Source organism: Stegodyphus dumicola, chromosome 9 (assembly GCF_044657685.1).
Source record: "Stegodyphus dumicola isolate Sdum_Otavi_A_Nest chromosome 9, ASM4465768v1".
NCBI classification, from domain to species: Eukaryota; Metazoa; Arthropoda; class Arachnida; order Araneae; family Eresidae; genus Stegodyphus; species Stegodyphus dumicola.
Genome location: NC_140776.1, coordinates 151,250,443 through 151,272,556, shown reverse-complemented (window position 1 = coordinate 151,272,556; position 22,114 = coordinate 151,250,443). Strand labels below are relative to the sequence as shown.

Sequence of the window (22,114 nt, the reverse complement as noted above, 5' to 3'; positions counted from 1 at the left end):
TTTTCTTAAAATAAAGCTCGAGAGGTTTTCCATTCTTTGTTGATATATACTGAAAAGTTCTGTTTCTAATTTCGCACGATCCCTTACAACAGGGAAGGCTTTTAGTAGGGCAGTCTTGAAATTTTCGTAAGTATAGGTGGGACTTCCTGCTTGACCCAAGAGACTTCTGCCGATACATTTGAACCAGTTAAGCGCTTGGCCCCTCAAAGCGCTGGTAGCTAAGGTAACTTTTTGAAACTCGTGCACGGGGTAGAGCATGAAGTGGTCATCCAATTTTTCCAAAAAACTGGTTACCTGTGAGTTTCCATTAAACGTTGCTTCTGGTTTCATCGAAGCGCGCATGGTGTGGACGATGTACCCAAATCCTTCCAGAGCGGCAGCTGGCATTTCTGGATTCTGAGCCGTTTCTGCAGGCAGCACAGGTTCTTCTTGAAATTCGGCCATGGTTATTCTTCGTCGGGCGCCACTATCAGGTTCAATGTTTCTTCTAACCTTCTTCGGAAACATACAATGACCTGACTAGGAACAGAGAGCTTACTAAAGCTATGTTCACTAATTGTAGTAAGTAGACAGGATACAGACGAAGGGTATACAAGACCCTTTATTTTTCTTTATATACAATGACTTCCGTACTTCGGAATACAATGACCCTCCACTCGGGGTCTAACGTAAAAGGTATAAAAATAAAACTAAACTCTAACTTAACTTTAGAATAAGATTGGCCTTATAATAACAGGAAGCGTATGTAGCACAGAGACTGTGAACACTACAATACGTTTAATTTATCAAGAGGATTAAAACCTCTGGCCTGGAAGGCAAATAGCAACTGCGTAACTTCTAAGGTAAGCGGCCTGCTTCGAACTCACTGCTTCCTCTCTCCTGCTTGGCAAAAAGGCCACACTTCAATACTTGGCGTTCGCCAGACAACTTTGCATAAAATCCTTCACGCTTATAATTCTGGCCGGAAGTAGAAAATAAGAAGTGATAGTAAAGATTTAAAATAAAATAAACGTTAGTAAAACTTAAGATCCTTACAATGTAAATGCACGGTAAAATGTAAATGCACAAAATAATGCACGTAATATTGCCTGAACAAATAATTATATATTACGTGATTAAGACAGGAATGAATTACTCATATATGATACATGAATATTTATCTGCTAACTTGGTAATTGCCCATATACACACGATTTACATGCTGGCCCGGATCAAGACTTTTAGAGGCCCTAAGCACATAAAAGATTTTGGTGTCTCCACATACATTTATTTCCTCATTCCTTCTCTCTCGATTTTGGTTTAGTTGCAGCATATATACCATAATAAAACCGGAAACAGAAAATATTTTTGATGTTCCCTTTCAGTTCTGTTTACATGCGTGGTATTACAGTGGTATTGAAGGAGAGGGAGTTTTCACAGAATAGTTTCTGATTCCAGGCTTACTAGATTCCATAACACTAAAGTGATCAAGGGAAAGTGGCTATTTGTGTCTTAGCATAAAAGCATAAGTAAAGTGATCAAGCTACTGGTATGTTAGCATAAATAAAGTGATCAAGTGGAAGCGCTATTTGTGTGTCAGCGTAAAGATAAACCACGAAATACAGTGGCTGATCTTGGAAACATTTCAACAAAGTTGCTATCTTAGTAATAATCCTAACGAGACGGGGGAAATTATTTGAGAAGATTCGGATTATTACAAATTTTGTTCATTTCCATGCTATAACTAATGCTTTGATGCCGCGCGGACGGGAAAGTGGTTGGCAACTCTGACTGCATAGTGTGTTAGAAGGGCCCGTATTCGAATCCCAGAGAAGGCATGGATGTAATTTGACCGTCCCTTCAACGGTGGCTCACCTATTAGGTGCCTCCATAATACAGAGACCACCGCATCTAGCCTTATAGTGGCCAACGCCTAGAAACAGCTACAACTCGCCATTGGGGAGGGGGACTATTGCTTTGATTACTATTATAATAACAAATATCCCAACCACATTTTCTTTTTAAAAAGAAGCAAATTCAGTATTAATAAAAGCAAAAGCAAACATTTCCTTTTAATTTAACATAAATGCGTACCTCCATTTTACGATGACATCTGGGTTACATAAATCAGTCAACGGAAAGAATAGCACTGGAAGAGCATTTTCATTCAGCATATTCATTATGTACATGGAAACAGTCTGCTCCATCAAATTCATCTAGAAAGAAAACATTAAATAAATTAATAAAAATAAATTCGAAAATAAACAATTATTAAAGGTAATATATCTTCATTGAAGACTCAAACCATTTATGATGGAGCAATATTTTAGCTTTAACGTTTTAGTGCATACTAACTGTAGATAATAATTTCGGTGAAGCAGTCATAATTCGCTCATCTGGGCAACTTAAAAAGCCCTGGTTCTGATTCATCAATCGAAGCAAATCTTTAGACTGAAGTCCAACTCCCTCTACACACTACCCACGTAAAATCCTTGGGTAAACAATGCTGAAGACCAGCGTGGCGTCCTTTCTATGAACACTGTATATAAAACAGAACAGTTTAAAGCAAAAGCATAAAAAAGGCGAAACCTTATTTATAAAAATAGGCCAGTGTATAGGTCGAATTCGTCAAAGCATGTTACAGTAAATATCTTTTTTTTTTTTTTTAATCTAACTTCAGTACCTTCACATGCGTATGAAAAGATTATGGTCTTGATTAGTAGAGTAGGCAAACAACTATTCATGTTAAGTTCGTAAAATATTATGCTTAAAATACAATTCTGAGCTTTGTTAATTGGCGGTATTCCCTTCTTCAAATGGAAATACCACAGAGTTTGACAAAAGCCAAATCGCGGTGAGCAGATGATTGTGTCAAAGCATTTGTAAGGACGCATTCGAAGCAGGGCTGTATTAACAATTAAGCAATATCAGCCCGTGCTTAAGACATCAAGGAAAGGGAGCACCACGAAAAGGTCCGTAAGTGTTTCGAAAAGGAGCACCAAAATATTTCCCACTGCCGGCTTTACAAAGGTGTGCATAGTGCTGCTAAACCAAAACTTAGATAAGATAATGAAGGAATGAAGAAAAAAAAACGGGCGTACACATATATGGGGGCACCAAAACTTTTAAATGCATAGTGCTTTTAAAGGTTTTAATTTGGCCCTGGTCCGAAGAGGGTTTACCTTAGACTTCGCTATCTTCAAGATGTGGAAATAGTAAAAAAGAGGCAAAAAGCTACATTCAAGAAGAGGTAAAAATTGCAAATCACAGTAAAAAATGAATTGCCTACAGTTTATAGATACTAGAAACGAGCGAAGGCTATTTCGTCTTTCAGTCTATTTATAATAATAGTCTATAACAACTTAACAGAGTACATAAGAAAGTGCAACATGCTAAAAATCCAATCCTGCCGAAGAGAAAAAAATGTCTTCAAGTAAAGTACATTAAACATCGCTGAAGCCGCCCAACCGGTATAGTGGTTAGCGTAGCTGACTGCCGTGCCGAAGGGCCCGGGTTCGAATCCCGGAGAAGGCATGGATGCTTGTAAATTTATAGTGTCGGTTCGTCATAGCAGCACTGTAAATATACGGCGAGCCGAAAGTCTTCTCGTGTGGTTTGGTGGAAGGGGAGAGGGGTAGGAGACCCTTACTCGGATCCATCCCTCTGGGGTATTCTCCATCAAAATTGGGGGCGAAACTGAGCTAAATTGCACTGTCATCTCTTAGGTGCTCAAGGCTGTTGCCAATGACAGGCGTAGTCTAGCGCTTCTTGCTACGGGAAATTTCACGGGCTTGTGCTGACTACGTCAGACAAGTGAGCATAAGTAGCAACAACAAAACATCACTGAAACTAGTTTTGCTATAAACTGTTACGAGTGGTCTTTTAATTTCATTTATTAGGTTAGGTTATTTGAATATGGTGAAGGCACGAGGGCTACCTCCCTAAGAGGAGGCATATCTTCATGGAGCACTTTCTGATAGAAACTGACTCAACACATGGGGAAAATCACGAAACGCAACTAATCATGCAGCTAGCCCGCTCGCCTGGGATTTAACCAAACTAGGTCGAACTACTAGTGGTCAGTGGTCTTAAACACTCGGATACGCATGGGGCACCATTTAGAATGTACAGATTGGATACACTTTTGTTTAATCTCGAAAAATACTAGCACCATAAGAAACTGCAAACGGAAACAAGCTGATAAATGAAGTTTAATGTCTTGATATATTGATCACTTTTCCGTTTGGAAAGTACTGGTCCAGCAGTTCCTATGCAGACAATTTTTCTCATCTATCATATTCGGGATCATCGAAAATGATGAAGCTGATTTTAGGAAGTTTAGTTGTAAAATGTTTAATAAATTACATTTCAAAATAAACATGAAAGTTCAAATTATTTCCCCGATGTAATAAATTAATTTTAATGCATAACAGGAAATTTCAAAATGGTATTCTGTTTCTATCCACGTATTCAAAACGGTATTCTGTTTCTATCCACGTATGCTGTATCAGTCTAGTGTGATTGTGGCGACAGGACAACGGTTGGCGATGGTTCTATCTCCATGGTGGATCAGGAATTTCTCAGGTATACAGTTCTCAGGTTTCTCATATCTTACGCTTATTACGATTATTATGTTACTATTACAAAAAAAAATGAGCTCAAAAGTCTAGTATCCACGATAAAATGAGCTACCATTATTTTGAGAAACGAACAGATTTTTCAAAAAGATTATTCACGAAACATTAATTCTTTTAAAGAAAGTTGTAAAGTCGTATTATACATTTGGCAACAACGATGTTTAGAAGTATAATCGTCAGAGCAAAATTTAGTAATTTATATAAATGCACTAGTAATTTAATGTGATGACATAGAATATGATGATGCAGTTGGCACAGAAAGATGTAACAGCAGTCATGGCCGTTTGAATATTCCTTTATTTTTGAATAAAACACTTTTAAGTTTAAAATGAACATCTCAGTTAGGGCAAGACACGTGTGCGTTTTTCAATAGTTATACGCGTGTTTTTCATATGTTTATGTTAATATATTTGTAATAAGATAGAGAAGAAGCTGATGATATTTCAACAGTACAAAAATACATTGCTTAGATTATGATACTGGAATTAGATTTATAATAAAAAAATTAGAAATAAAAGTTCTGCTTTAATTTCTATTCAACAGTTATAAATTCTAGTTCGAGTATGATTTTTGCGATGCCAGCTTCAATAAATCCAAAAAAGAAGTTCCCAAAATATGATCAGCGTCAAGCATTTTTTTTTTTTTTTTTTTTTTTCCAGGGAAACAATGAATATCTCAAAGTTGTTAGCGTACATGGAATTTCTTTTTATCTTGAAACACTGAATAAGAGCTGATTAGTAAAAAGCTGGAAAAATTTTGTAACTTATTTTAACACAAACGACAACTGAGAATGCAGAAAACAGCTATCAGTTTGATAATAAGTTCAATAAATTGCAATCGATTGTAAGACTAGAAGGATCTCGTGTTCTGGTGAGGCTTAAAACACTATAGAAAACTGCTCCTTAACCCCTTTAATGATGACTGGAAAGAAAGAGGAGGATGGAGATTAGTATGGGAAAGAAAGGAGAGGGGGGGAGTGGAAATGGAGGGAAAGGCAAGAAGGGTATAGTCCCGCCTCGAGTCCAAGATTTTTGCTTTTGAACTTGATTTATTAATTTTTTTAATTATTCTTTTAAGTTACAGATAAAAAGAAAAATTATAAACACACAAACTTTACATCAATTTAAAATTAATTTTAGGAATTTTTAGTCCGTCCAGATCTTTTATCGATGGGGATGAAAATGGTAAAGGGATGGGGAACGTAATCAGGATACGACTGGAACGGGTCAAAGTTTGAATGACAGAACATAATTTTTGTAATTTAAAAAAAAAAAAAAAAAAAAAAAAAAAACGAATTCATATAACTTACAAATAAAACAAAACTATAAAGGTAAATCAATCAGTTTTAAATTAATTCAAATTGACTCAGATCGCGAAATCGCTAAAGCAAAAGCGATGGTGTCTCATCTCATTATTACTACTCCAACAATCGTTTACATTAACCCCGACATAAAGGTGTCCACATCTTCATGAAAGTTGCTTTTGTCAAGTTAAAAATTTAACGTCATAATGATGAGTGCATATTACGTCAATTAGGAAGGTTTCTGTCTTTTCAAAACAGCGCTCGATCTGCAAATGGGTGCAGGCATCTTTATGAAGGCATCTCCGTGGCCAGTCACGGAGAGCAAACCTGTTGCTTGCATGAATTTGCCTACGAGGTCTTCAGTTTGCTTCGCTGTGATTAGTTGGTTTTTATACACTGGTGTGCAAAACTTAAGCAACAGGTGTTCTTTTTGGCATAACTCCACGAGAAATCATCTGAGAAACATGAAATTCGGAATTAAGAGACATCATTTTGTATTTAAACGATGACGAAAGCATAATTGCTCTAAAAATAAATACAATGCATACAGTATGGAATCAAACAAAAAACAGGCTTTATTGAACTCATAGTATCGTTACACATGATTGTCTGTACAAGAGGAAGAACAACAAGCAGGTATTCCTTAGTATGGGATATGCCCTCCCCTTACTGCAGTGGTTGCTTCGAACGGTCTCTCCATACTCAGCCCCAGATTTTCCAACAGATCTTGAGGTAAGAGTGCCCATTCCTCAATCAGCATCTGTTTCAGTTGTTGGGTGTTCCCCGGAGGATGTAATCGTGTCACAGGCGTCTTCCCAAAGCATCCCACACAATTTCTATGGGATTTAAATCAAGGGAGCACGCTGGCCAATCCATTCGAGTGATATCTTCATTTTTCAGTAGCTTCTGAACAGCAAGAGTCTGGTGTGGCCGTGCATTATCAACGATAAAAACGAAGTCTGCTCCAATGGCACCTCGAAACAGACGCACATAGGAAAGGATCACCTCCTGACGATAGCGTTCTCCGGTTACAAAACTTCTGTCGAAAACGTGGAGCTCCGTCCGCCCGTTCAGCATAATGCCTCTCCAGACGAGATCTTCAGGACACCGTAACGGTCTCTTTCCGTAATGTTACTGAGATTAAACCGTGTCTCGACATCTCTCCAAATCAATTTGTGTTGAGAATCGCTTGTGGCACTAAAACAATTCTCATCCGTAAGGAGGATACGACTCCATTGATGAGACGTCCAGTTTTTGCGCTCCTTGCGCCACTGTAAACGGCCGATGGCCAACTTTCAAAGAGATGCAGCAGGATGCAGAACGGCAGGCGCATAAGCCACCTTTGTGAAGGTGTTTGGACACAGTAAACCACGACAATTGTCGCCCGTTGCTGTTCACACTTGTTGAGCTGTAGCGCTTGCTGACTGGTTTCGGACTCTTTTCGTCTGCAGGACTATATATCGGTTATTTGCTGCAGTCGTTTTCCTGAGACGGCCACCACCAACTTTTCTAACAGCTGTACCTATGGTATGGAAGGCTTTCTAAACACGCGAAACGCCACTTTGTTGATTCCGAACTCTTCAGCTATACTGGTCACACTTCGCCTCTACTCCAGATTTTCGATCATTCTTCCACGTGTGTCAGATCATTTCTTCTAGCCAAAATATTTCACGAAAGAACTCCTTGTACTTGCAGCGAATGTCTTTAATTGCATCTCCATCCTTCTTTTTATGGTAATCTCGAGTTGAGCGCGCCGACCGTACGCGTTTTGCGTACGCTCACGTAGCCTGTGACCTTTTTTTCTTGACATTTGCATACGCATGACCTTTCTACTGAATTGTGTGTTCATTGTACTGAACGCAAGAACCCCTTTTCTACAATTTCATGGTTATCTGATTAAAATTTACATTGTTGCTTAAGTTTTGCACACCAGTGTAACATCTTTTCCCAAAGGTTAAAGATTAGAAAATTTAGGCAAAATGCTATACTAAGTTCACAAACAGAACAAGGACTCGTTGCATGGCAACGACTTTCAGTATATTCTATTTATGATAGTTAAGCTATAGCGTAAAGCTCTCTGATGGGCGCTGAGTTCAAACCTGCTCCATATTACAGTTTCACTTGGCGTTCTTATTCTCTGAGTATATTATATTGGAACGTATTTTGTGACTATCAAGTATATTTATGAAATTGAATATTGAAATTAATTTTCGAAAACTTAACAAATAGGGTATTGTTCTAAATTTCTTCTCTCTTAGTAGAATATTTTTTTAGATTCCTCATTTCTCAAAGAAATTACATAATTTCTCAAAAAATGAAAAAATGAAAAATTTATATTTATAGAAGAACTTTCGAAGCCAACTTCTCGAGAAAAATATTATTTTTAATTATACTTTTATTCACTTAATAAGGCCCAAAAGAAGAGGATTTACAATAGTACTTAAAATACCTCCTGTATTAAAAAAATTAAGGAGTAATTCAAGTTTTAAAACTATACACCTACTTCAAACGTTGTGATATTTATTAGAGGGCCATCGTAATCATTCCCATATAATTCCCATGCAGATGACTGGTTCACAGCCTTCTCCAGATGCAAAAGAGCGTTATATATAGCCGTCTCGTGTACTTGAGGAGACTTCTTTTCATTATGCCATTCCATAAGAGTCAAAAGGTCACTGAAAAAACGTAATTACAACGCATTTTTAATTTTATAAATACTATAACTCATAAACACAGCTGAATATGTTTTCTAATTTATGAAACTTATTCAATAAATCCAGATCAAAAACAAAAGTAAAACTTTATAACAATAATAATTAAATTACGTGATTAAGGTACACAGAACACTTATTATATGAATTTGCATTTTATCTGGAAATTCCACGCCCCTCGCACAAAGCGTTATTGCTGTCTTTGGTTTAAAATTAACTCCAAGAATATATTTATTTAATTAACTTCAAGAATATATTTATTTATTTAAGTTAACGTCTCAACACTTGACTTCTCATAAGTAAATGTACAGCCTATTCCTTAATCTGGCAATGCATATATCGACTTGTACTCTATGAAAGGCTAGTAATATAATACTTAATACGGGTTATTTTCCATTTAAAAGCGAGAGAAAACTTATTTTATTTCCACTCTATTTCAATAAAGAAATATTTTGCATGGACTACAAATCATTTATCCTGGACGGCAATTAAAGGATCACTTTAATTCTGTATAGAAAAAACCCGATGCCCAATCACAAGCCAATCAAATACCCAAAACTGCGTGAGTCAAAACGTTCCCTGATACTACGTGAAAGCTGTATTTTATTTTATTTTTCATTTGGGGCTTATTATCATATAACGGAACTATCCATGCCAAAGAACACAGCGGTACTAAAAAATTTTCCATGGGAGACTAGCTCTTGTGGCAAGATTTTCTGAAACTATGGGACATTTTTTTTTACTACTTGGCCAATACGTAACCATAATGGAGTTCAAATTCAGAGCAAAATCCCAAATTCACATTATCTACGTCACGACGAAATCTGGGAAAGTCCTGAAGGAAAAGATGAGAAACACAAGTAACGGGAAAAAGGATTAACTGAAGGCTCTTACTTTAGTAGCATGATAAGAATTCCTTGAAAAAATTGCTGCTATGCCGAGGAGTATTATTACAGAAAAAGAGCCTAGGATGCAATTTCATCTGTTCGAAAGTTTAAATTTATTGCATTTTAGTTTAACAGGAGCAATATTTCGAGGCATGTGTGTGTGTGTGTGTGTGTATTTAATTATGGCAAAGCACACTAGGGCTATCTGCCTAAGGGGAGGGATGCCTTCGTGGAGGAATTTCTAAGGAAAACTGGCTCGTATACACGTTACACATGGGGAAAACCACGAAAAATCCCATGCAGCCAGCCTGTCCGCGGAGTTCGAACCTCGGACCGAACTACCAGTGTTCAGCGACTTTACCGCTCGGCCGCTGGTGGGCCTTTCGAGACTTGTCTCTATATATAATTGTTGGAGTGTGATTTTGTATGACTGATGTTTTAATAAGAGATGCTTTAATTTCTTTCTTTTAAGACTTATTTAGTCAAGTGTCTCGCTCAGACTAGATCATATTGGATTGGATTGGATTATTACTTCCTTGTACGAAGTAAAAAGGAAGTATTGTAATCGCGAAAGGTTTCAGGCAGCATATTTCAACGAAAATATCCATTTTGACCGCTATCGAATGCAATTTAACGATGTTTCTGCGTGATACTCTTTTCCTTCAAAAAAATTATAAAACTGCTTTAAAATTAATTCTGAAGAGAAATTTTCGTGGCGTCTGTACGAACGTATGTACGTACGTGCGTAAGTACGTATACGTACGTATCTCGCATAACTCAAAAACGAGTAGCCTCAGAACGTTGAAATTTTGTATATAGGACTGCTATAACATGTAGATGTGCAACTCGTATTTTGGCTGCAATCGGCCGCACCAAACGTATATAAATATATTTATATATATATCTACTCTGTTACCCGGCTCAGTGATCTTTACTCTTTTATGTTTGTAAATTGTACATTTTTTGCATTAAAAATGATTGTATTATGTTGTTTTTATCTTCCGGTTAAGGTTTTTATGCCTTTAGTAAATCTGTATGCAATATTTTGAGAATTATCAACAATTTTAAAGTTGTCTAAGTGTCGCTAAGCCTTTTTTATATGGCGGCCATTTATGTTTCCATTTGAAACAGAGACTGGTGGATTTGTTGCCAATCTAGAGAAACTTAGCTTCGCAACAATAAAGATAACGCATTCATTTATTATTGCCAATTAAATCATGCTTAATTCTTTCTGGAATTTTTTCGAGGAAATAAGTGTTTAAGATTTACTTCGTAATTTTTAATATAGATATTTTGAGTTTTTATACATTTTTGCCTTCTCGCGAAGTGAGAACTGAATTAATTGAATGAGAAATACTGAATCGCCTGTGAAAAACTGTTTCTTTTTTGTTTGCTTAATTTCTTTTATACATCATTTTAGCTTTATTACAGTATTTGAATAGAACATGTGGCAACGATTATATAATTCTATTCTTTAAATGATATAAAATTTGTGCATTATGAGTTATAACATGAACGAAATATAAGTTAACTGTTATATAATTATTGGATTATATAACACTTACTTAGTTTCCGTTATATAATTATAATATAAGTTAACTGTCATATAATTATTAATACTGTTAAGTGAATCTAACGTCAGAGTGTCGCAAAAACAAATACTAGAGTGAGTTTTAAAGAATGCATTTATTCTATTGTGGTTTATGCGCTGTCGGCGAAGTAAATTTAATTCAATCCAATAAGTTTAAATGAAATGAAAGAAAAAATGCGTATAATTTAATATTTCGTACAAGGAAGTCATGTCGTGTACACATCAGATTTTTTAATTACGTCAAAGCACGCGAGGACTATCTGCCTAAAGGGAGGGATGCCTTCGTAGAGGACTTTCTAAAGGAAACTGGCTCATACACGTTACACATGGGCAAAACAACGAAAAAGCCCATGAAACCATTCCATTCGCGGGATTGGAACCTCGGACCGAACTACCAGTGTTCAGCATCTTTACCGCTCGGCCGCTGGTGGTCAGACTAGATAAGAAATTGTATAGCAAGCGACGTAGGTTAACTTACTAGGATGTAATCTTAACTGGTATCTCGGTAGAATTCTCTTGGTTGTATCGCCTCTGCAGTAAACAGCCGTCAACAAAGAGGGGCCTGTACCTATCTGCCATCAAAATCGATTGAGATCTTGGCTAAATCTATGCTAAACTCAAGGTTGTTGCGTCACTGATTTTATGTTTCATTTGATGTGTTCCTTTTCTGTTTTCAAGTTTTAGATGGTTTTAACTCTTTTAGAAGTTATTAAAGTTTTGTGCCTCTTATTTGATCCTTTTGTAATCCATAGCTCAAATGAAGTTTCTTACTTATTAAATAATTTTTCTTGTAAATTCCAATGAGTCTTTTATCCTTATTTATCCCTGTACCCTATTTATGACCACAACATGTGGAATGAGTTGTAAATTTACTGCTACAGGAGGGGTGTTTTGGCGGCGTTGATAATATATGCACGGAACACAGGCCACAACAAGAAACCTTTTCGTGAAGATAATTACAATAATATGAACAGTGATTTTATTCCAACATCTATCCACAGTATTCTATATACGCATAATGAAACTTTGTAAATTTGAAAAATTACACTTATTATTATTCCAAATGCAGATATATTCTGTCTCTTTAGATTTAACATACCAAAATAGACAGCATTATAGGGAAATCCTCGTGTGATAGAACGTGCATGTGTTTACCAATATAAATTTTTTAAGTTGACGCCCAGACCAGAAAGTGTTCTTTAAGCCTGACTGCCGTAGAGAAAGGTTCGGGTTCGAATCCTGGAGAAGGCATGGGTGTAATTTGTTCGTTCCTTCATAGGAGACAATGGTGGAATACCTGTTGTGTGCCTCCATAATAAAGGCATCACCGCTTCCGGCCTAGTAGTGGCCAATGCCCATAAACGGTTACACCCTGCCACTGGGAAAAAATAATCAATAAATAAATTTAAGTTTCAGCGCTTTAACTATTCAATCCGTTTTGTGAATAAACTGAACTGCCATAGTGTTTGCATTAAAAACTTATTAATCACCTTGCTATATTAATAACGAAGGCAATTCCTGGCCCAAAAAAATTCAATATAAACTAAAAATGGTGCTGAAATCCTTTTTCATCATTTTCTCATACATTATAAACTTACTCCAACTGAAGGATTATACTTACGCTAGTGCTTCGGAGAATGCCGATACATTATTTTTCGTACAAAACTCCGCAAGGTTTTGTCTAGTATTTTCTGACAGCCTTCCATCAAAGCTGTTTTTCTAGAATTTGTAAAAGAAAAAAGAGCTTTAGGTTGATGCTTTCATTCAAATCCTAAATCAAAGAAATATGTGATGCTGAATATGTGCGATACTTTTAGATAACATTTTGCAAATCAAAGAAGAGAATATTAAAAATTTTCTTCAAAAACAAAAAATAAAAAATAGTATAGCTATTATGTATCATGTAGATCGCCTTTTTTTCTGTTAATTATCAACATCGTTGTTATGACTAGAATATGTTATTCTGGGTATCCTTCATCAACACTTGAGTAGCAAAAGTGCAAAGAATTATGCAGTATTAAAACAGAATCTTTTTTTAGGTGTCATAGGTATCTAGAACTGTTTTAGGTGTTCCTTACAGCTCTTTGATATTATTCAGGGTCTATGAGTCATTGATGTCATACTCGCGAATAATACTGGTCGGGAAGAGTAAATCTTGTACTATAAGAACCCCGGACAAAACCATTACAATCCCATGCAGGCAGCAGTTCGTCTTCAGAAAGAACTTCAAATGCTCAACGTGTACATCTACTGTCATTTGTTTCTCCTACCATTCCAATTTTCTAATCAATGAATACACAGCTATTTATATCAGCTTCAATGTGACGATTACTGAGAGGATCACATACAAGATATTGACAAGATCGGCTTTTGACAAATATTTTATTTTTATTTTTCTCAATATGATTTGTCGTAAAAAGCGATTAATGGGTAAAATAAATATAATTCATATCACGTTTCTTTCGGTAATATAGCAATAACTTCTCTTTGGCACTGTGTATGTGTGAGTTTACGTGTATCCGAAGACTTCCCCCTGTTCTACCAATTTTTTCCCGTCTTTTTTTTAATTCCTTATATACCATTTTTTTTTAATATGCAAATCTCCGTTTCGTATTCTCCAGTGTACTTCCAACATCCCTTACATGTTACGGGGTGATTTTCAAAACAGTTTGCGCACTTTTCTTCCTCCATCGTTTTTTCCTTAAGCAAACACTCGTATGATAAGAGTTTTCCTATTTAAAGCACTTAGACTAATAGTTATTGCGTTCGAAACGGTGACGTTTAAGGCAATGGTAAGCCTATACTTTGAGTTGCACGATTAGATTTTAGTGAAGGAGGAATTTTTACTCTTTTTTGACGGCAACATTGCACTTTTTAAGGTCTACCTGTCAATACCTTGTATTGTGGTGTCACGTGGCAGTTCGTGCATAACCATTTAATCGCTTTGTCTGACCTTCAAAAGCATGAGTGATAGAAAACTAATTTATTATAAAATTTCTTATTAACTTTCTCGATTATTCGACCGAAAACAATGAAATGATTATGCATCATTTTCTGCATTTCAATTCACATTTGATCAATTTAAACATCAATTTCTAATGGTGCTATTAGGGGCTATGAACAAGGGCCATGAAATTATTTTTGAATTATGAATTCGTTTTGATCCTCTGAGTAGTCCTTTATAAATATTTCTACCTAGCGTTTCGCATTTATTTATATTTAGAACATTTGCTCGCCCTGAACAGCTAAGTATTCTCTGAATCTATTTTTAAGTTTCCTGTAATTAAGTATACTATATTTAATCTTTGGCTGTAATTAAGTATAATATATTTAATCACAGTGTATTTTTACTTCCTTGTACGAAGTAAAAAGATGTATTGTAACCGCGAAAAGTTTCAAGCAGCATATTTCAACGAAAATATCCCATTTTAACCGCTATCGAATGCAATTTAACGATGTTTTTGCGTGATATCTGTGCGTAAGGACAGAATAAAAGACTCTTTTCCTCCAAAAAATTATAAAACTGCTTTAAAATGAATTCTGAAGAGAATTTTTCGTGGCGTCTGTACGAAGGTATGTACGTACGTACGTATCTCGCGTAACTCAAAAACGAGTAGCCTCAGAACGTTGAAATTTTGTATATAGGACTGCTATAACATGTAGATGTGCAACTCGTATTTTGGTTACAATCGGCTGCACTAAACGTATATGAATATATTTATATATATATATATCCACTCTGTTACCCGGCTCAGTGATCTCAGTTTCTTTACTCTTATATGTTTGTAAATTGTACATCTTTTGCTTTAAAAATGATTGAATTATGTTGTTTTTATCTTCCGGTTAAGGTTTTTATGCCTTTAGCAAATCTCTATGCAATATTTTTAGAATTATCGACAATTTTAAAGTTGTTTTAGTGCAGCTAAGCCTAATCCTTTTCTTGATGGCGGCCATTATTTGTTTACATTTGAAACAGCAGACTAGTGGATTTGTTGCCAATCTAGAGAAACGTAGCTTCGCAGCAACAAAGATAACGCCTTCATTTATTATAGCGAATTAAATCATGCTTAATCCTTTCTGGAATTTTTTCGGGGAAATAAGTGTTTAAGATTTACTTCGTAATTTTTAATATAGATATTTTGAGTTTTTATGTATTTTTGCCTTCTCGCGAAGTGAGAACTGAATTAATTGAATGAGAAATACTCAATCGTCTGTGAAAAACTGTTTCTTTTTTGTTTTGTTTGCTTAATTTCTTTTATACATCGTTCTAGCTTTATTATAGTATTTGAATAGAACATGTGGCAACGATTAGATAATTCTATTCTTTAAATGATATAAATTTTGTGCATTATGAGTTATAATATGAAAGAAATATAATACTGTTAAGTGAAGATAGCGCCAGAGTGTCGCTATGGTAAACAAATACTAGAGTGAATTTTAAAGAATGCATTTATTCTATTGTGTTTTATGCGCTGTCGGTTTATGCGCTGTTACTTTCTCAAGTAAATGAATTTCGTTATGTTCCTATGGCTTCTGCCATATAAACGAAAGGGGTTAATTACAGATTTGACCATTACTTCACACTGCGAAGATATTACTAGAATCTTTATGTTGTAAACCGGGCGTGTCAAACTGGCGGCCCTTGGCATATTTTTCTGCGATCATCGTCACCCTCAGAAAATAACAGAAAGAATATACCTAAGTAATGTTAATAAATTTGGAATTACATCCCAATATCCGGGTATATATACAATCTCTAGTGCTATAAAGAATTCTTCAGATGGTCTTTCTTTACAAAAGTATTTTCTCAACTGAATTGAGAAAGTGCTCGCCCATTTATGGATGGAATTTACAGGAATTCAGTTTGACTCTAAAGGAAACATTCAATGAAGTGGGTATCTCCGTATTTTGCTAATGGCTGCCTGCATGTTACCCAGGAAGCTGCAGATTTTCATCTCGGTAACTTCCATGGTTAGTAATGCGCATCATTATGAACTGCTTTTCTCACATGACAAGGAAAAAATCTCCAACTAAATCCAAGTTAACATACTTCTGAAAATGATTAGAATAAGCAGCATGTCTCCAGACATTTCAAAGCTAATTGCAGATAAACAGATGTCAGGTGTTGGGAAAGATATAGATGGCATCCATCTACTACCAGGATTTCCTTATGTTCCTTCTATTTTTTAAAGAACTGCAGCATTTGGTAAGATTTTATGCATTTATTTATTTTTTAAATACATCATTAAATATGAAAAATGACATTTTTTGTCTTGTGGCTCTCTCTATTGTAAAATGATAACTATTTGGTCCGCTTGAGGTACTGAGTTTGACATGTTTGCCATAGACCATCAGTAGATCCAAAGCCAGAGCCATTACTAACATTTTCTGCAAATTTTTTACCAAGTTAACGTTTTTCAACCAAATGGAATAACTAAATAGAACAACTACTAACTACATTGCAAATGAAATAGTAAATCTTTAAATAGAAATGGTACGCCTGATGGGAAAATTTTGCACGTGAAGCCTCAATAGCCAACAGACGATTTATTTACTTAGCTTTATCTACAACTAGGCCTCATTAAACGGTTTGTCAAAAATAGTCGAAGAATAAATTCCTATCAAAAATGACAGGAGGTTTTCTGCTACCCTTTGATACTGTCAATAAACTCCCGATGCGGCTCTTATTGGACGCCGGGAGGGTGTGACTCAGCTAGATACTTGCGGGTACCGGACGATACACGATTTGTCACAGAAAGCAGTCCGGGTGTCCGGCCCTGCATTCACCCGTACACCTTCTACCCTTTGATGGATTGCAAGGAAAAATAAATGGCACATTTAGATTCAGAAATGTGAAATCTACATGAATCACTCTAAAATATTTATAGAAATTATACAGTGTATGCAAAGTTACAGTATAATATAAGGCTTGCAGTTTTACACTGCGAGAATTTTACTTAAAAACTAATTAATGAATACAAAAAAATTTTCTCAAGCTTTTTTAAAACTTAGTTATACTGCATATTTTTCAGCCCTCATAAGAAGAAAAATATATTATGTTGATCGTAAGCAGGTAAGATAAAAAATAAATAAGATAAAATTCTAACTTTAATTTGTAATATCTTCTTCAATCTCGTTTTTCGTTTAGTTACATCTTCCTTTCAATCTCAAAAATAGTAACATGCTTATAATAAATATCTCTTAATTACATCATTTCAAAGTTAATCCCTCTTATATGGCGCTCATTATACATGTTCTTGTATAATGAAAAAAGGGAAATAAAAGTCCTTTGCTCAATAATAATACTAAATTTTTAAAATCAGTACCATAATTAACCAATATAAATAAAGTAGAATCAAAACTCAACTACTTTTAATCTAGCATTCAAATATCGCATCCTATGCTTTCTTCTCTCGCTTACCTCTACTAAGGTGAACAGACGTCCCTCTTTTGGCGGGACCGTCCCGATTTTTAACAATTTGTCCCGCGTCCCGTGGCGTTTTAAAAGAGTCCCAATTTTTGGAAAGAATGTACGACAAGCTAGAGAATGGCGAGAGAATACGGTATTATTTTTGTTAATTTTGTAATTTTAAATTTTAATAATAACAAACAATTGTTGACAACTGATTATCGAGAACTGCACGTTCGCATTGTTGATCAGTTGTTAGAATTCGACCACCATTGTTTGGACTTATTGGCAATGACGAAAACATTTTGTAATTATCTCTCAGACTATACACATCATACCGCATGCTAGTGCTAGTTAAACAAGTGATCTCAACAAAACAGCTATTCAGATAATTTAGGTACGTAATTTATTTATTTATTTATTTTATAAACGCATTAATTTTCTTGAATTTAGCGGACAATACCCTTATTATTTATATTTTATAGTGGCGTCAAAAGATCTAGCGTCTCTGCCTTGAAACTGAAGCTTACAAATTACGCAAATTCAGAGAAAAAAATAATACAAGCTAGTACTGTTATTATTTAGAAAGAAATATAGCATTAAAATTTAAATAACTTTTAAAATATAGTTACTTTATAACAAACAAATGAATTTGATTTTTAAACTAACAATAAAATATGTTCATGTAGTTATATACCTACTTACTGTGTTTTTAAGCAATACATATACATAAAAATGTATAACATAATTTATAAATTTAGTATAATAAATTACTTCTTTGGATTTTTAACATAATGAGTAAGAACAGAGGATGCAAATTCAAAGATGATCTAAGAAGTGAATTTCCTTTTCTTAAAAAAAAAAAAAAAAAAAAAAAAAAAAAAAAAGATTACATGGCAAAATGTGAGAAATGTTAATGGTGAATTTTCTATTTCGCCCAGCTGGAAGAATGATATTTCAAAGCACTCGAGGACACAGAAACATAAAAGATATTTAAATACTGCATCTTCCTCCTAAATGCAGGAATTCTTTCGGAAAACAATTTATGGAGACGAAGAAGAGAAATTAGCATTAGCAGAAGGACTTATGTCTTTTCATGCTAATAATCACAACCATTCGTTCAGATATTATACATCACAAGTTGTCCAAAAGTTAATCAACAGAAAACGACAGCAATCTACTAAAAGAATTCACTCAAATGAAAATTATGCCAAAGAATAAAATAATACTATACGTAATTTTTAATGTATTAAATATTTTAAATTGTACTTATGTTGAAATTAAAAATATATATTACAATACTATTTTTGAGTTCTATGAAATTTATGTTGCTCCATATAAACCAAACTTTTAATCAAGAATCCCCCGCCCGGTAAATGGTGTCCCGCTTTACCAATGTTAAAATCTAGTCACCTTACTCTATACTGGCAACGTCATGTCTGCCACTTATGGTGTTCTTATGGTTAATTACGTTTCTATAGAATATATGAAACCTGTGCATATTTCTTATCGTGTTATTATCCAACGAGATATGCTTCAATTAAAATTATCTGTGAAAGCTTCATTCTGCAATGTCAACTTCACCATTAAAAATTATTATTACAAGCACGCCATTTTATAGTACTAAGAGTGATTACAATTCATATTCTACTTACATTTTTTATCTCCGAAGCTGAAGATTCCATTGCATTCTTTAACATATGGTAATAGATATCGATAAGTTCACCACCGCTCAGCAGCTGGATGCTATCATATTCTTCGCAGTCCTGCGGGGAGAAAAAAGGTATTACTGCATAAGTAATTATTTTATGTTACTTCACTTTTTAGCTTGTGCTTACTAGAATATTACTTTTCCATAATGCATATATTTAAATATAAAATTCCAAACATATATTTGTAAATTTTGTTCTCATCAAAAAATGTGGTTTCTCTTCTCAAATTGTAACGCAATCTAATAATGAACTTTTTTTAAAATTATAATCTCAACTTTACCGTAAGTTTCAAAGATGTATGATGGCATCTTGAGAAATTTAATCACTCGTTTAAATCTTAAGGAAGTACAAGATTAATCAGTGAGCTTAAATTGACACAAATACAACAGCAAAGTTCCATAAAACTTTACGTTCGCTCTAAACACAATCAACTGTTAAATCACTGTCACGAAATTAGAGATCATTCTGGCTGTATGCCAGAAACGAGTACGGGATCCACTAATGTTCTGAATTTTAATCAGTTTGATATCAACATTTGCACATTTAGATAATAATCAAAATTAGGCGTGGGAGCAGAAATGGCCGCCTTGGAGCATTCGCCCTCTCACTCGCATGTTATTTGCTATATAGGATATTGAAAAGACAGTATTTTCGCAAACAGTTTAAAGAAGATACAATCTGAATACTTTATAAACAGACGTTATTCGCTGTGACAGAGGAAAACAAAGCCACCTACGCTTAGACACAAAGAAGGAATTGATTTCTCACTAAATATCGTCTGCAGAATGGAAGTCTTTTTAGTTGGCTTCTGAATATCAAAACTATTTACTCGAAGTTTAATTGAAAATGAAAAATTTTAAATTGTAAATATAACAAAGAAGAGAAAGAAAGAAATTTTTAATGCAAGAATAAAATTGTTTGAAATCGGAATTCATAAAGTTTTCATAGATTCACAGAACGCGACAACAAAAATGCAACAGAAAAACAATCTGTCGTGAGGTAATTAAATTTAAATTAATTTCATTTACGATAATTCGGAACTAAAACAAGTTCAATTGTTTAAAGTTTACTAATTTAAATATTTTATAGGGTAACAAAATAAGTTTTAAGGGTAATGAAAAATAGCAATAAAAAGTATAAAAAAATGAAGTTAATAAATGTTCTCTACAAAGTTACCTAAAGGATCAATAAATTATTGTATTCTAAAGTAAATGTTGTAATTAAAGAAGTACTTACTAATTAAAATTAAAATTCATTTTCCAAAATTTCGTGATTTATTGAGTAAATTAGTAGCTAATGTAAAATTGAGTAAAGGAACATCTAATGATTCTAATGATTTATGTATTTTTATCTAAGAGGTTATTTCATGTTCAATACCATTCTCGCCATTTTCCTGTCAGTATGCTAATTTTTAGTTCGCGCAGATTCAGATGAGGAGAAAGAGATAGCATTTAAACGAAAGTTTTAGACTGTTGAATCAGAGCGTGTTCCGTCTGCTGAAAGCTTCGTTGCTAGTTGAATCTCTTCGATTGCAGTCTGTCTGAGGCGCTGAGTTATCCTTGCCATTAGAGTTAGTCACGCAACTCTAATGTGATTAGTTGAGCCAACCTGGGCCTTATTCTTTCTGTGTAGCCTTTGGCTAACATGCTACTTATTTTGAATTCATTATTTTTTAGCTACGCTATAAATGCTGGCTGCTTTTGTAAGTACAAGAAGTGCCTTATGTTAAATTAATGAATTTTAGTAAAAGGATCTTTACACCCTTTTTACGATCTCTATCTTTGTATTGGACACAGTGATAAGTCGCTTAACTTCAGCTTGAGTCTCGAAGTTAGTTAAATCTTCCGAAGAAGGTGAGACTCTACAAGCGTTACGAAAGAGTAAATACGAAACATTACATTATGAAGAGAGTTTCAGACAAGGACATGGCAAAGTAGTACCACTCTAGCAAAAATTTCTTTTGATTTGGCAAAAGCCCTTTACTTTTCGAATTAATTCAGCAATTTAAACGAAATGCACATACTTTAATTCAGTTTATAGCTTTGTTTTATATCTTAAAACTATTTCGATTACTTTATAAGGTATTTCTCCCACCTTCTTGGCGTGCCTTCGTGTTGTACTGGTTCTGCACGCTGGGCCGGTATTCCAGAGGTCCGTGGTTCGATTCCCGGTGAAGGCGATTGATAATTTTTCATCTCTCTGGCTTTTTTCAAAAAATACCTAATGTCTCTACAGTGGCGCCCAGACTAAAAGGGCGATGGATGATGACTCTCCACACCCAGGATTTGGTGATTGGGTCCCCTAAAATTCCCAGTCGCCCTTTAAAAGGGGGATTATATAAGGTATTTCTCCCACCTTCTTGGCGTGCCTTCGTGGTGTAGTGGTTCTGCTGGGCCGGTATTCCAGAGGTCCGTGGTTCGATTCCCGGCGAAGGCGGTTGCTATTTTTCCTCTTGCCTGCTTCCAATTAACCTAATGTCTCTACAGTGGCGCCCGAACTAAAAGGGTGGCGGATGATGATTTCTCCCCCCCCCAGGATATGGCGATTGGGTTCCCTGAAAGCCCCAGTCGCCCTTTAAAAAGGGGAGTATATAAGGTATTTCTCCCGCTTTTCTAGCGTGCCTTCGCGGTGTAGTGGTTCTGCACGCTGGGCCGGTATTCCAGAGGTCCATGGTTCGATTCCCGGCAAAGTCGGTTGCTAATTCTTCATCTCTCTTGCTTCCAAAAATAAAAATACCTAATGTCTCTACAACTTGTAATTCATAATACATCTACTTCATGTTATTCATCTAGTCGAAAAATGTTAATGAACATTTGTGCCATTATTTTAATTAATAATCATACACAGAATAATCATATGAGACACAGCATAACACAGTCTCTTAT

At 35.0% G+C, this 22,114-nt stretch overlaps 1 protein-coding gene across 10 annotated transcripts in view; it reads right to left on the bottom strand.

Annotated features, from left to right (window-relative positions):
- LOC118198748 (protein unc-13 homolog 4B-like) overlaps nt 1-22,114 on the bottom strand; it is a 130,483-nt gene that overhangs the window by 69,503 nt on the left and 38,866 nt on the right. For 7 of the 10 annotated variants that reach the window (XM_035370508.2, XM_035370503.2, XM_035370506.2 and 4 more), the window contains exons 2-5: nt 19,173-19,283; nt 12,730-12,827; nt 8,423-8,594; nt 2,074-2,195 (exon numbers count right to left, since the gene is read on the bottom strand). In XM_035370508.2, coding sequence (XP_035226399.1) covers nt 2,074-2,195; nt 8,423-8,594; nt 12,730-12,827; nt 19,173-19,283 — 503 coding nt within the window. Of the gene's footprint in view, nt 1-2,073; nt 2,196-8,422; nt 8,595-12,729; nt 12,828-19,172; nt 19,284-19,509; nt 19,529-22,114 lie in introns of those variants that run through there. The other 3 variants (XM_085824235.1, XM_035370509.1, XM_085824236.1) reach the window with 3 other exon arrangements.